Source organism: Lepidochelys olivacea, assembly GCF_965140295.1.
Source record: "Lepidochelys olivacea isolate rLepOli2 genome assembly, chromosome: 25".
Taxonomy (NCBI): Eukaryota; Metazoa; Chordata; order Testudines; family Cheloniidae; genus Lepidochelys; species Lepidochelys olivacea.
The window spans coordinates 19,157,190-19,173,165 of record NC_140435.1 but is presented as its reverse complement, the minus strand read 5'-3'; the positions used below and the strand labels follow the sequence as shown (position 1 = coordinate 19,173,165).

The 15,976-nt window shown below is 40.3% G+C and overlaps 1 protein-coding gene across 6 annotated transcripts in view; it reads left to right on the top strand.

The window, feature by feature from the left end:
• MYO9B (myosin IXB) overlaps positions 1 to 15,976 on the top strand; it is a 78,198-nt gene that overhangs the window by 12,890 nt on the left and 49,332 nt on the right. For all 6 annotated transcript variants that reach the window (XM_084614474.1, XM_084614475.1, XM_084614473.1 and 3 more), the window contains exon 2: positions 1,766 to 2,659. In XM_084614474.1, coding sequence (XP_084470600.1) covers positions 1,823 to 2,659 — 837 coding nt within the window. In that variant the 5' untranslated portion in view covers positions 1,766 to 1,822. The remainder of the gene's footprint in view (positions 1 to 1,765; positions 2,660 to 15,976) is intronic.

The following is a 15,976-nucleotide window of genomic DNA, read 5'->3' as shown; positions in this document are numbered from 1 at the left end:
CCGCCTGTGTGAGTGTTACAACGAGCCTCTTAGAAGTGATAGACTTAATTTTTATGTAGAATAAGGAACCATTCTGCAGGGGATCATATGGATTAACCAGAGAAGTGCCATTATTTGTCCCACTGTTTGTGGTTCATTCTGCCTCCCGTTTGATAAGGATGAACTGAAAATAATCTAAAAAACTTGCGTAACAGAAAATGTTTCAGAAACTCCTGCTTCTACACAGAATTGCTTAGAAATGAAGTTCTCCATTCTTAGACTATGTTCAGGAGTGGCAGAACTGTCGTGTGCATCTCGGGAGTAATTCATTGACCGCCTGTGGTGGAAATGCCAACAAAATAATGTTTCCAACTCACTGTAGATCTTATTTGTGGAACCCTTTGGCCTAAAATTGTCTGCCATTGAAAATGACTGCATGTTAATTTATAACTTGAATTGACTTTCTCATATTGTACTATGTTTTGATTTAACTTGTGACTTGTATTTGGGTCACTTGTTCAAGTATTCTGTACTTTCCACAGTATGCATCCGATGAAGTGAGCTGTAGCTCACGAAAGCTTATGCTCAGATAAATTGGTTAGTCTCTAAGGTGCCACAAGTACTCCTTTTCTTTTTGCGAATACAGACTAACACGGCTGTTACTCTGAAACTTGTTCAAGTAGCATCCTCTGCGTATACTGTTATAGAGCACCTTAAATTGAAGAGAGCAAAGATAGAGCTTTATTGTCCATCTGCCTAAACGGCAAGATTTCCCTTAGGAAACTGCTCTCCACTTAGAAGTTAATAATAGAGGTCACTGAACTCAGTGTACCACAGTCATAATGGTTTGGACTTGTTGTGTGACTACCCATAGAACATAACTAGGTGGAGGTTGAATGCCTGATGAAGCACCACACTGAACGAAGGACAGTGATTCAGAGTGGATTGCAAATCAGAGGAATACAGACCAGCATCTTTTAACTTGGCCACAAAAAGGTGTTGGTTGACTTCCATAAGATCTGCTCTCTCTACTCCCATGAAACTGAAGCTCAATTGCAGGGGTCCAGTAGGGATTGAGGAGGGGAAATCAAGGTAGTGGGAATCAATGACAGTACAGGAGCTTCATGTATGAGGAACTTGAATGCAAATGGGAGGAGAGAGATGAAGCAATAGTTAGAAAGACAAAGGTAAAGGAATGAATAGGGGGTTCTTTAGGTGTGGAATGAGAGTTGTGAATCCCAGATGAGCTAGTTACAAAATTTATCGCTGAAATGTGCTACAATTTAGACTAATTTTAGTTGATCACTTCCTGAAATAGGAGGCGAAAAGCAAAAATACACTTTGGAGCATTAAGGGTGTGGTGGTTGTTTGATTGATAGTAATGAAATTAACTCTAAATTGTGTTTCTTCTCAATAATTGTTGTGAATTTTATGAAAGAAATAGCCACTGTGCTTAAGTGAGGAGAGAACTATCTCAGGCTGGAAGGAACAGCTTGTGAAATCTAGATGCTCAAACTCTTTCCACCCCAACCTCTGCCATCTGAGTCTCACTCATAAAGAAAATCTTTCCATTGCGAGATCCTAAGTAAAAATGGGCAGTTTGTTTGAAATAACATCACTGATGTTCAGGAAAACACCTTACTTTCCATAAATTTGTCTGTGTAATAACTTCATCTTATATTTCAGATAACTTTTTATTTTTTGGTTCAGTTGCTTTTGTATTTCAGGGAAACCGGTTGAACAGGATACCTTTAAACATCTGACTCTCTTCACTCTCCTTTTGCAGATAATGGGCACTGAGCAACAAGCTGGGGCGGTATGCTGAAGTCAGGTTGGGGGCAGAATGAGTTTAAAAGATGCTGGAAGTGCAGTTTGCCAGGAGAAGGCGGCCTATAATCTTCATATTTACCCCCAGCTCTCGACAGAAAGCACCACCTGCTGCAGTGTGACTGCAACTAAGGACAGCACCACTTCAGATGTAATCAAGGATGTGATACATATTTTGAACTTGGATGTTTCAAAGCATTATGTGCTTGTGGAGGTGAAAGAATCGGGAGGTGAAGAATGGGTACTTGATTTGAATGACTCTCCTGTTCATAGGGTTTTGCTTTGGCCCCGCCGTGCTCAGGATGAGCATCCACAAAACGATGGGTACTACTTTCTTTTGCAAGAGAGGGACACTGATGGGACCATCAAATATGTCCATATGCAATTGGTGTCCAAGGAGAAGGATGCTCGACGATTGGTTGAAAGGGGTTTTCTTCCATGGCATCAGGAAGACTTTGATGACTTATGCAATCTCTCCAATTTAACAGAAACGACACTCCTAGAGAATCTCAAATGCCGCTTTCTAAAACACAAGATTTATACGTATGCAGGAAGCATTCTGATTGCCATCAACCCCTTCAAATTCTTGCCCATTTATAACCCCAAATATGTCAAGATGTACGAGAATCACCAACTTGGGAAGTTGGAGCCCCATATTTTTGCCATAGCTGATGTGGCTTATCATACAATGCTTAAAAAACACGTTAACCAGTGCATAGTCATTTCAGGTGAAAGTGGATCTGGAAAAACTCAAAGTACAAACTTTTTAATTCATTGTCTCACCGCACTGAGTCAGAAGGGGTACGCAAGTGGTGTGGAGAGAACTATTTTGGGAGCTGGACCAGTACTGGAGGTAAACTTAGGCTGAAATGTTTCTTTGCACAAATAACTTTTTAAAAACTTTCTGAATAATTGCTGGTATGTGTCATTTTTAGGGAGGATTTTGAAGGCCTTTCTCCTGCGGAGGCATTGAAAATCCAAGTCTGTGTTGATCTGCTACTTTGAAGACAGATTTTTAAATTATTTCTGTTTTTAATCTCTAATCTTTCTTTGCAACTAACTTTCTGCATAGATGAAATAGACCATTTAGTCCTCTTTTGAAATAGGCTATTTCTCTATGTTTCCTTTGCAAGTTATATTCTCGTCTTCAGAGATGTCAATTTTGATCAGTTATATTTTCACGGCCAGAGCTCAATGTGCTGGGGTGAAGGATTCATTGGGTGTCTCTCATTAGGACACTGTCAGTATTTGAGTCTAGGGTCAAATACAACCAGTCACTTGGTTCCACTGAATAAGGAATACAGTGAATGTTTTCATAAGTAAATAGCTCTCCATTGAAATAGTTACTGCTCTGAGTCTATTGGTGCTTTTTTGCATGGTGAGGATGTCTTTAGCCTTTCCATTGTGAACTCCCTTTCGCGGGGATTTACTTCTCTGGTGTAAATGTTTGCTTCAGGCAGAAGCATGTTCTCAGCTGGGGAGAAATTTTGATTAACCCGTAAGAGTTCTGAGCAAATTCTGTCTTAATTACTACATCATTTCCAGCAGAAGGAAAGACAACAACCACCAGTCTTATACAGGGGTGTTAGTGGATTACAGATTGTTGTAATAAGCATTAAATCCAGTGTCCTTATTAGGGTGGCCTCTCATATATACCTGGAATACTGGAGATTCTGGTATTTCTGGGAATGATGTGGGAGTGATCCCATCCCTGTCAGTGTGATGTGCATGTAGGGTCACGCCACATGGGGGCGCCATTTGGAAGATTGTGTCATCTTGCCCCCACTGGTGTGACCATGCGCATGGTGTGTACAAGGTCATGCTGGTGGTGGTGGAGTGGGGCACTCTCCATTATGGCATCCCTCATCAGATACTGCATAAAACCATATCTGGTTTTGTCTCAGTGCTGGATAGGGAACAAACATTACAAAAGCAGAACAATTCGTTTAAAAACCAGATGAGGGGCCTGCCTGGTCCTTATTGAGTTTATGATTTTTAGTTTCTAGAAAAGTTATGAATTTAAGCTCCCACACTCATCTTTTGAAGGTGTTGTGCAGGTTTCCTTTGAGGATGAAGGCTGAGAGGTCCGATATGGAGTGATCACTTTGTGAAAAGTGTTCAATCACCAGTGATAAGGGTTTTTTGCCATATCATTTTTCAATGTGAGTCACTTAGGTGCTTTTGAAAATTTTACCCATGATGCTTTACAGAACAGGGAGCACATGCAAGCATTTTGCCTTGCTTTCTGCTACTTGAAAGCAGAAGTAGAATTTGAGGTTTGCTAGTTGCTGGAGCTCAAGTTTGCAGTTTAGAATAGAAAACAGGAAGGGGTCACTGTGGAAAGCACTATTCAATCAGCTGATCTTGCTGTGTCTGATACCATTAACTCTTTTGGACTCTAATTTGCAAGATGTGATACAGCATAATCAAATCAGATAGAGGGGCTTGAAATCACATGTTATATTTTGCCAACTGAATGAGAAATGCAAATACTCCAAACTTCACCAGCTAGATTTGTAATTATCTGTTATGCAATAGAAAATGAATGCTGTTTTATTCAAGCATTCTTAGGGCATGACTACACTTGCAGATGTAGAGCGCTTTGAGTTAAACCAGCCTTCGGAGAGCGCAGTAGGGAAAGCGCTGCAATCTGTCCACACTGACCGCTTCAAGCGCACTGGCGTGGCCACATTTGCGGCACTTGCAGCGGCATTGGGAGCGGTGCATTATGGGCAACTATCCCAGCATGCAAGTGGCTGCAACATGCTTTTCAAATGGGGGGATGGAGTGTGTTGTGTGTATCTGAGGGGAGAGAGAGTGGGGTTTTTGGGGGGCTGAGAGCATGTCAGCATTCTGTCTTGTAAGTTCAGACAGCTGCAGACCCCCCTCGCCTCCCTGACCCCCCCCTCACAGCATTCCACATTAATGGTTGCTTTGTCTCGGAGCATATAAGCAGCCGGCTGTCAGAAACAGAGCTTTCAAAGGGCATTTCCGCATTCCTACAGCCAATTCCAAACAATGACAAGAGTGACCACTTGACTTAAGGGGATTATGGGATGTTTCCGGAGGCTGATCAGAGCGCAGGAAAACAACACTTCGTTCACACTGGCGCTGCGGCGCTCCAGAGAGGGCACAGCAAACGTTATTCCACTCGCCAAGGTGGAGTACCAGCAACGCTGTAGCCATGGAGTCAGAGCGCTCTACATGCCTTGCCAGTGTGGATGGGTAGCGAGCTAGTGGGCCCGGGGATCCTTTATTGCGCTGTAACTCGCAAGTGTAGCCAAGCCCTTAGAAATTGATACACCTAACATGGAAGTCTGAATCATAAAGAACCACTCCTAGCTAAAAATATGAGTAAAGATTGAAACCTAAACTTGGGAATTTTCTAAATAAACCTTCACATAAAGAAGACATTTCAACATATACCATCTAAAATTTAGGATTTGATAGTTTCTTTTTATGAGTATTTCAGTCAAGAACTTTTCTCATGCTTTAAGGGTCTTTGTCCATCACACATTAATTCAACCTAAACTCCTATCTGGGGCTGTACTTTCGAAAATCCCTTTGTTTGCTTCTTAATAAAAGTAACAAAATGCAGTACAGCTGTATCCCAAAATGTCTTGCGGAGCTGAGCACAAGTTTGTATGAAGGGCGCTACTTATCAGCTTGAAACTAAAGAGGAGGAAATAAAGCATTCATAGATGCATGAAAGTTAATAAGGCAGTACAATCCTGCATGTAGAGAAGTTATGGAGGCACCTGTGACTCTAACCAAGAAATATGAGTAGGGTTATGTCTGCATATGGGTTAGGACCTATAATTCTCCAAGAGTTCAGCTTGAGTATCAGTGGGAGCAGTGAAGGTTTGAAGTATAGACAACTCACATTTTTACAGTAGGGTTAGATAACATGGTAATAACTGTTCAACTCATGTCTGCGCTACTGCCTCCATTATTATCACAGCTGGAGCTGATGAAGTGGAGAATTATGGGTCCCAGTTTTCTTAGGGTAGATGTCCTCTTAGTGGAAATTCCGATTCTGTTAAGTGATGATGAATACTTAAGTCAGTTGTGAGTTTAATAGGAGAATGCAATGAAAACTTTGTAGCAAACGTTCTGTCTTACAGAAACTGAATTGTTCACAACCAAAATGTCCTGTTTCAGAGTTGGTGATTTGGCTACAGTGAGAGTCACTTGGGCTTTTCATTTAATAGAACCAAGCACAACAAGGAATCTTCCTTTGAAAATGAGTTTTCCTGAGGATTTTTGGGGCAGAAGAATACTTTGAAATGTGTTTGTCATTTGGCAATACTCTATTTCGTTTTTGCTTTATATTTTGAGTCCTCCTAAAATGTGAAAGACTTAACTTTATTGAAGTCTGCTTGATTGCAGTAAGACTATAAGAGCCTTTAGGTATTGGCTTAGAACTTCCCCCATTTTTGGTGGCCTCTTATTTTAGTGATACCTGGTTGCCAGGCATCTGCTAATGGGCTGACCTTTTCATAGAGTTCAAGTGAGTCATAACATTTCTCATATAACGTAAAAAAGGTGAATGGCGGCATAGTACTGGCAAGTTGTGTTTGTAATTAAAAAAAAAAAATCATATATTTTAAGAATAGCCTGTCAGGAAACCTGAAACTGCATGTTCTTTGCTATGTGAAGACTAGTTAGCCAAAGCTGGTAGCTCAGCTTTCCTCAAATTAGTGGAAAGTGTTGAATCATCTAATCATTTGCTCAGAATAACCAGACTCTGGAAAAAATTATAACCACAACTACACCTTGCCATGGGATTAATTTAAATGCTGCTTGAAATTACCTTCTCCAACTTCTGAGACATTAGATCTGCCAAAATGATTCATAGATGTCCTAGTTAACTATGAAAGATATTGTATATCAAATAAATCAAAAGAAGAATCAGTCCTGGATTAATATAGACTTAGCGCATAAAAGATCATGGATCTTGGAAAACTAAGGTGGTCAGAAAATAGACTGCTGTTGCTTATACTTCTGCAACACTTGACCAAAGGAAATACAGCTTGGGTCACTCTCTGGCATTCTGACTTCATGCATAATTTTAGCAAGGTCTTTTTTCTGCTACAGATGATAATAGTATAGCAATCACATGCAATATCATAATAGACATGAAAAGCATCTCTTGTTACGCTGTAGCTTCCACATGTGTCTGTTTATGTATGGGAAATTGTCAGGTGCCACAATGGAACATTCTAATAAAATCTCTAACAGTAACATCCCTGGGACGGGTATTTTGTTGAATTTCCAGCTTCCAAGATGTAATTTTTAAAAGCTGTTTAAAGACTGCAAGGGGACCAACTGAACATTCAGGATATAGTAGCTATCTTAGTAATAGCTGCTAGAGAGGAAAAGCTATTCAACTGGAGTGTTTAGTGCTAAAAAATGTAGCCAGCAAGCTGCTGAATAAACTAGGAAGTAGTTTGGGGGCTAATTGAAAGCTTTTTCTGCTTAACTCACTTTCTCCCTCTTCATAACTCCGTCTTGAGCTCTGAGAATAGTTTTCTGTTGGTGGCGTTTGCCCCTCTTTTCTGGGACAGAACTCACCTGACTCTGCAACTTGCAGGCAGCTTTGCCTAGGTAGCTTTTTTGGAGTTTTCCTGCCAGCTCCTGATCTAGAAAAATAGATTGTGAAGACTATTCATTTTCTGTGGAAGACAAAACTGTAAAAGTGACCTAATCTAACAGAATTCCTCAGGGAGAAAAAACAGACTGAAATATTTTCCTCCTAATTAAGTGATTTGCCACTGCACTGCCCTTGTTAATATATAAATGCTAATAAAACACTGTAGTTAAAATAAACTATTACTTTTTTGGACTGCAGTAACACACTGATTTCAGCATATTTGTATTAGGAGATTATGGACTATTTATCATCCAAAGTGCTTTTTCCTTCCCCTCCCCACTCTCAAATTGGTGAGTACATGTGTGAAGATCATTTTAAAACTGTTTTGTGCTAATCTGCAAGACACTGGTTTGAAGGCAAATTTAAGAATTCCCAACCTTTAGACTGGATATGACCCACTGTCTGTCTGATGAATCACCAGTGTCTGACGTGTTACGGGGATCCACCCAGCAGCGGTAGTTGATACCTTTGGGAGTCACTTTTTCTTTCTTTTTCTTTCTTTCTTTCTAACAAAGGAGGGAATGAAAAAGAGGTAAAAGATGGTACAGCAATCATGGTTCATCTTAAAAAAAATTTCTTTTTCAAGTTATGTAAATGCGAAAAGAGAGTTAAGAAATGAAACTGTTGCTGTTTTAACTATAGAGTGGTTGTTACAGGTGTCCTTATTGATACACTAGAACAGTATAGGGAATCTGCAACAAATGGCAGGGACATGTTTTGGGTGGGTGCCAGAGGATGGATAGGAGCGTAAAGTTAGGCTGGCTCTGTTTTCCTCTGCACAATTTAAACAATTTAATCTTTAAAGTGTAATCTCTTACTGAAGTGGAGGATTGCCTTCTGGTATGGGCAGTGCTTAGGAAAACTAAACTATGGCTGGGCATAGGGTTTAGAAATTTTTATATGGACTAAGTTATAAGAACATAAGAGCTGCCATACTAGGTCAGACCATGGTCCATCATGGTCCATCAGAGTATCCTGTCTCTGACTGTGGCCCATACCAGAGTTTCAGAGAGAGTGTACAGAAGAGGGCTATTATGGAGTGATCTATCCCTATCTCCCTCTGAAGGAATTAGCATCTCCTGGGAGCTTTTTAGAAGGACAAAGTTTGGGTTGGTTAAACTTTTGCACTAGTCCTGTAGAAACTTATGTTCCAGGCTTATTCCACATGATTGGGAAGGCTTTACTTCACTACATAGTTTTGGAACGCTCCAAGAATTCTGTATGGTCACTTTGTCAAGGAAAAATGCGAAGTATTGAATCTATTTAAAAGACACACAGAATATGTGTTAGAGATTTTGTAAGATTGGTAAAAAGATAAATACTGGCCTTCTAAAGTGCTGATAAACTTCACTGGCAGTAGTTTCCAAATAAGAGCCATTCTTGGCAAAGCCACTTGCATAATTTGGGAGTGGTAGAAATTCATTGTAAATGTCTACTTTTGAAAGACTCAGCTAAAAATCCAGCCAGCTTCTGAAACCAAATATTGGTACATGTGAATATCTTGGATTCAATACAGCAATGGCCTTCCTAATCCACTGAAATAATAAAGCATGGTGCCTCTGAAGTGGAAGATGGTAGCACAGACTGTGGAATAGATTGGGGTACCTCTTCAGTTGTGGAACAATTTTGATTCTTGTCTCAGTTTGATTTGACAGGAGGATTCCAGGTTACTCAAGGATATTATAGAGATGATAGGTGAAATAAAAACAGCACTAAGTACTCTTCTGCCATTTGGATAATGTATTCCTGGAGGCGTCTTCATGAAACTTAATTCTCTTCAAAGGATGGTTCCAAATAAGAGTGGCCCAAGCTATTAATACTGCCTGTTAGTGTTTCTCTTGTAAGCCGCATTCCTTAATAAATAAGAAATTGCTAAAAATGAATTAATATGACAGCAGAACCCCAAAGGTAGAAAAAGTGAGGCTTTCCCAGAGCCCAGCCAATTCATGCTAGGGAGAAGCTGCTAAACTTAGTTATGGAAAGTAAAGTTCTCAATTTGCTAACCCGCTAGAAATGGAAAACGGAGTAAAACAGTTTGAGCTTGCTGCCAGCCCTCAGTTTCCTGTATTACAGATCTGCTGAGCCTGTGATGTTGGTATGAGGTGGGCCAAGTCTAAGTGGTACTTCAGCTCTGGTTTTCATTCACATTTGCCACAAAAGCCTGCATAATATATTTAGTGGGTGTAGACTATGTTCTATTTAAAGTAAATGCTGTTCTGAGGACATACGCTTTATAAAATGATCATAGTCACAAAAGACATGGCAGTTCCCTTTTTTTATTCACTTAAACCTTAGTATCTTCTAGTTACATGATGTCAAATGTGGCCTGACATATTGGGGTTTTTAGCCTACTGATAAAATACTTCTTTGCTCTTAAGTGTACTCACCACATGGCTTGTCCAGAGTTCCCCAGACATTCAGACACCATGCACTGGTTGTGTCATTAGCCTTTACAGACCAAGACTGCACTATTCTCTCTAGTTAAGAACATAAGAATGGCTGTGCTGGGTCCGACTGACAGTGGCTAGTGTCAGCTGCTTCAGAGGGAATGAACAGAACAGGGCAACTTATCAAGAGATCCATCCCTTGTTGTTCAGACCCAGATTCTGGCAGTCAGAGGCTTAGGGATACCCAGAGCACGGGGTTGCATCCCTGACCATTTTGGCTAATAGCCAGTGGTGGACCTATCCTCCATGAACTCATCTGATTTCTAATTTGAACCCAGTTATAGTTTTGGCCTTCAACATCCCGTTGCAACAAGTCCCACAGGTTGACTGTACATTGTGTGAAGTAGTACTTCTTTATGTTTAATACCTTGATTGTCCATTGGCCCCACTGATTGTTTGGCAGGCATCCTCCTTCTGATGTACTTAAAAAAAACCAAAACCCTGGTGTTAGTTTGTGTCTTTTGCTAGTTGCTCTTCATATTCTTTTTTGGGCTGCCTAATTATCCTTTTATACTCAACTTGCCTGAGTTTGTTCCTTTCTATTTTCCTCAGTAGGATTCAACTTCCAATTTTTAAATGATGTCTTTTTCTCTCTAACTGCCTCTTTTACGCTGCTATTTAGCCATGGTGGCATATTTTTGGTCATCTTACTTTTTTTTTCTTCAATGGGGGGGGGTATAAAATGGGTTAAGCCTCTAATTATGGTGGGTTTTTTTAGTTTCCATGCAACTTGTAGGCATTTCACTCCTGTGAATGTTCCTTCTACAGAATTTCACTTAACTAATCTACTGAGTGGGGTTTTTTTTTTTTTGGTTCCCCTTTTTGAGTTAAATGGTGCCATAGTGGGTTTCTTTGGAATTCTCCTCACTCCCACACAAGGATGTTAAATTTAATTACATTTAAGTCACTATTACTGAGCGGTTCAGTTATACTCACCTCTTGGACCACATGCTGTGTACTTTGTACTAAATCAGGAATTGCCTCTCCCCTTGAGGATTCCTGGACTAGCTGCTCCAAGAAGTGGTCATTAATGATATCTAGAAATTATATCTCTGCATCCTCCCTGAGGTGACATGTTCCCAATCAGTATGAGGCTAATGGAAATCCCCCATTATGATTTGGTTTTATGTTTTCTGTAGCCTCTCTAATCTCCCTGAGGATTTCAGAATTACTGTCGTCATAGAAGTGTAGGACTGGAAGAGACCTTGAGAGGTCATCTACGCTAATCCCCTGCACTCAAGCCAGGACTAAGTAATAACTAGACCATTCCTGATAAATGTTTGTCTAACCTCTTAAAAACCTCCAGTGACGGAGATTCCACAACCTCCCTAGGCAATTTATTCCGGTGCTTAACTACCCTGACAGGCAGTTTTTCCTAATGTCCAACCTAAACCTCCCTTGCTGCAATTTAAGCCCACTGCTTCTTGTACTGTCCTCAGAGGTTAACTAGAACAATTTTTCTCCCTTCTCCTTGTAACAACCTTTTATGTACTTGAAGACTATAATCATGTTTCCTCCTTCCCCTCTCCCATCTTCTCTATTCCAGACTAAGCAAACCCAGTTTTTTCAATCTTTTCTCATGGGTCATGTTTTCTAGACCTTTAATCATTTTTTGTTGCTCTCTTCTGGACTTTCTCCAGTTTGTCCTCATCTTTCCTGAAATGTGGCATCCAGAACTGGACACAATACTCCAGTTGAGCCCTTATCAGCGCAGAGTAGAGCGGAAGAATTACTTCTTATGTCTTGCTTACAACATTCTTGATAATACATCCCAGAATGATGTTTGCTTGTTTTTGTTTTTTTGGTTTGGTTTTTTGTTTTTTGTTTTTTTGGTTTTTTTTTTGCAACAGTGTTACACTGTTGACTCATATTTAGCTTGTCATCCACTATGATCCCTAGTTTGCTCTACCCCAGTATTCTTTCCTTGGCAGTCATTTCCCATTTTGCATGTGTGCAACCGATTGTTTCTTCCTCAGTGGAGTACTTTGCATTTGTCCCTATTGAATTTCATCCTGTTTACTTCAGATGATTTCTTCAGTTTGTCCAGATCATTTTGAATTTTAATCCTATCCTCCAAAGCATTTGCAACCCCTCCCAGCTTTTTATCATTCGCAAACTCTGTAAGTATACTCTCTATGCCATTATCTAAATCAGTGATGAAAATATTAGACAGGACTGGACCCAGGACCAAGACCTGCAGTACCCCACTCAATATGCGCTTCCAGCTTGACAGCGAACCACTGTTAACTACTCTCTGGAAAGGGTTTTACAACCACTGAACCCACCTTGTAGTAGCTCCACCTAGGTTGTGTTTCCCTAGTTTAAGAGAAGGTCATGACCATCCTGGTCAGGTTGTCAGTAGTGTATTATTATTGCTATACTCAGAAATTCCATGCTTGAATAGTGTATCTGTAAAGGGTTTATGATACAGTTTTATTCATTTAAGACATTTTAATATATTTGACTCTATGCTTTTTTTTTTTTTACATATAGTGCCACTACACTACTAGTGCAATCTGCTCTGTCGTTCCCATCTATTTTTCCCCCTGGTATTACTGTGTCCCAGTGATTCTCATTGTTACACACGGTTTCTGTGATGTTTGTTAGATCAATATCTTCATTTAACGCCAGGCACTGCAGTTCACCCACCTTAATATTTAGACTTCTTGCTTTTGTATACAAGCACTTATAAAATTTGTCAATATTTAGTTGTCTGTGTGATGCAATTGGATAGGACTCTTTATTTTATTTGACTCTTTCTCTTCAGTTTCTAACTATGCTTTGTCAACTTCTGTCCCCTCCTCTTTACTAGGATATAGAGTATCCCCATTAATAAATCCTCCCCTGAGGGATGTCTCTGTCCAAACCGTGTGCTCCTATGCTCCTGCCAGCTTTCCCTCAGCCCTTAGCTTAAAAACTCTTCTACACTGTTTTTAATTTTACATGCCAGCGATCTTGTTCCATTTTGGTGTAGGTGGAGCTCATCCTTCCTGTATAGGCTCCTCCTGTCCTAAAACATTCTTCAGTTCCTAATAAACCTAAATCCCTCCTCCAAATGTCGTTGTCTCATGTACTCGGTGAGACCCTGCAGTTCTGCCTTTCTAACTGGCCTCGTGTGTGGAACTGGCAGCATTTCAGAGAACGCTACCATCGAGGTCCCGGACTTTAATCTGTTCCTTGGCAGCGTAAATTTGGCCTCCAGGAGCTATCTCCTTCTTTACCTATGCCATTGGTACCTACAAGTACCACGACCACCAGCTCCTCCCTAGCACTGTACATACATCTGTCTAGATATCTCAAGAGGTCCACAACCTTTGCACCCAGCAGGCCATTCTCCATGCAGTTCTCCTGGTCATTACAAAACCAAATATAGATATTTCTAATAATCAAATTTCACAGTACTTTTACCTGTCTCTTCCTAATAACTGGAGTCCCCTTCCCTGGAGAGGTATACTCAGTGTAAGATGATACCATGACATCATGTGGAAGGAGGGCCCCAACTACAGGATGGTTCCATCTTAATGTTATCCTGCCCTGAGACTTTCATCCTCCTCACCAGAGTGGTGGCTGTCAGATTGGGGGTGGGGCTGGTCTGTTGTCTCGGAAAGTCTCATGTATGTACCTCTCTGCATCCCTTAGCTCCTGCAGTTCACCCACCCTGGTCTCAAGAGCCCATACTTGGTCTCTGAGGGCCATAAGCTGCTTGCACCAAATGCACACACATGCCTTCAGCCCACAAGGTAGGTAATCAGACATGCTGCATTCAGTGCAATAAAATGATACGCATTCTACCTCCCACCCTGCTGCTGGACTTCTGCCTGCACTGTTTTTACTCCTGCAGGGTCTTTTGTGTGTGTTTGGTCTTTGTGTGTGTGTTTTTGCCCTGTGTGTGAGGGAGTTATTAGCCTAAGTTTAGAGAATATTTTTAGGTATATCTAGCTCTCTTTCTCCCTCTCTTAAGTCCCCCACTTGCTTCTCCAGTTCACTCGCTTTTCTAGTTGCTTACTAGCTGGCATTTTAAATGCTCGTTCTCCCTGAGTTAGACCCACTCTCTTGTTAAGGGATTCTAAAGGGATTAGGATAAAAGGATAGAGCTTCTTAGGAAACTATGCTAGGCTCAGCATACAGGCCCCCACCACTTCCCAACAGACCACATTATACATTTCTTTCAAGCAGGCACACAGCGGACAGCAAACTCACCCTAAAGGTCACCTAGTCACTTCTCCTTCACCTGGAGAACTTCCTCGCAAAACTCCTGTTTGCCACTCCTGTTTGCTAGTTGGGTGTGGATGTCTGTCAAGCACTGAATCCAACTATGGTTAGCTTGATTCACTGGGTTGCTTTATCTCCCAGAGAAAAGAAACTAGTTCACTCTTGATAGTAATTAATAAATATGCATAATCCCATAAAACTGGACAGTTCTATAATTAGAAATGGACACCGTGGACCTAATTCTGGCTTTGGTCCTTACATACGCAGGGGCTCCGAATGGAATTGTAGAACTGTTGTGATTCTCTGACTGTGGAGGTGTTTCTGCATGTTCCTCACCCCACCCCAAAATCTCTGTTTATCCTCTAGTTGTCTTCTCATAATTCTACATTTTGAGCTCTAGGCTTGCACTGTCTTTGTTTTATCTGTATGTGCAGTGCCTCACACAATGGGACCCTGACCAGGTTAAGGCCTCTAGGAGTTACCATATTGTAAATGTTGGGTTCACGAACCAGTGCTTTATGCCTATACACAATCCTCTCCCAATGCAGTCTTCAGTTGTGTCATAATATTTCTCACTTTTGTAGTTGTGGCCAATGATATCTTATTTATAAGGCAATCTGGGGACTCGGTGTGTTCCTTTGTGGTTCTACAAGTCCTCATTAAATGTGCTTTAATAGCCAGCCACAGTGTCTACTTTATGACTATCTAGGTTTCCTTTCTTGTTACTTTCACTTCAGGAGGGTTTTGTGAGCAGGGATTGTTTTCCTTTATAGACCCTTATTTTCAGTTACCTGGGGTCTGCACACAAACTTGCACTGAAATAATTAAATTGGCATTAATTCACACACCTTATTTCAGTGCGAGTCTGTATGGATACTTTTATTCCGAAAGAAGTGTGTCCACACACAGACTTGCACAGAAATAACTAAACCTGTGAATTAAAACTTATTTAGGCCTTGTCCACACACAAAATTGCACTATTTTAACTAAAGGTGTGATTTTTAAAAAAATAGACTTTGATAAATTGATGAAACTTTGTGTGTGGACCCTCTTAAATTAATTTAGACCTGGCTTAATTTGGTGTAGCTTGCACCTGTAAATCCTGTTAAAACATTGTTCAGCCTAGCTGGTTTTAAGAGGAAAATGTAACTTTTTGTTTTTAGTAACCTCACCAAATTCTACAGTAAATAATGCTCAGTCCTGTTCTCTATGATATAGAGCACTATGACGTAAGGGGTAAAAAACATGCTGAAGTGGTATTTGCTTCTGATTTGAGTGCAAGGTCAAACATTACTCAGTATTTTGAAATTTTTAGCTATTTGGAATATGTAAAAGGGAGTAATGGGTGTAATTGACAATGAGACAAAACCAGTAAACACATTTCAAAGAGTATATAAAACAGATATATTTTACATCATCTTTTGAGAATTTGCTATGTACTTAGACTAAATACCAGAGGTGAGGTCATCTGAGCCATTGGATAGTTTTTTAAATCATATGCATTGCTTGCATGAGTAATAAGTAAAAAGTCTTTTAGCAAACAAGGCTTATGGGATTTCTTATTAATTAACTCCAGGATGTCTGCTTGCTTGTAAATAGATTATACTTGGGCAAACCTAGTACACTGTGGATTTTTTAGTAGGTGGCAAACTGACAGCCTTAAGACCAATTTTTTGCATATAGTTGATTCTTTGCAGAGAAGGTCTACGAATCCTTTACAGGGGGTCTTCCCTCGTTTGCAGTTTGGTGAGGTTTAATACTGCTGATTTTTTTTTTTTTTTTTTTTTTACTCTAAATGAGAGGTAATTGGTGACATTCTCTTGAAAGCCATAGCTAAGCCAATACCTGGTGGAGAGGG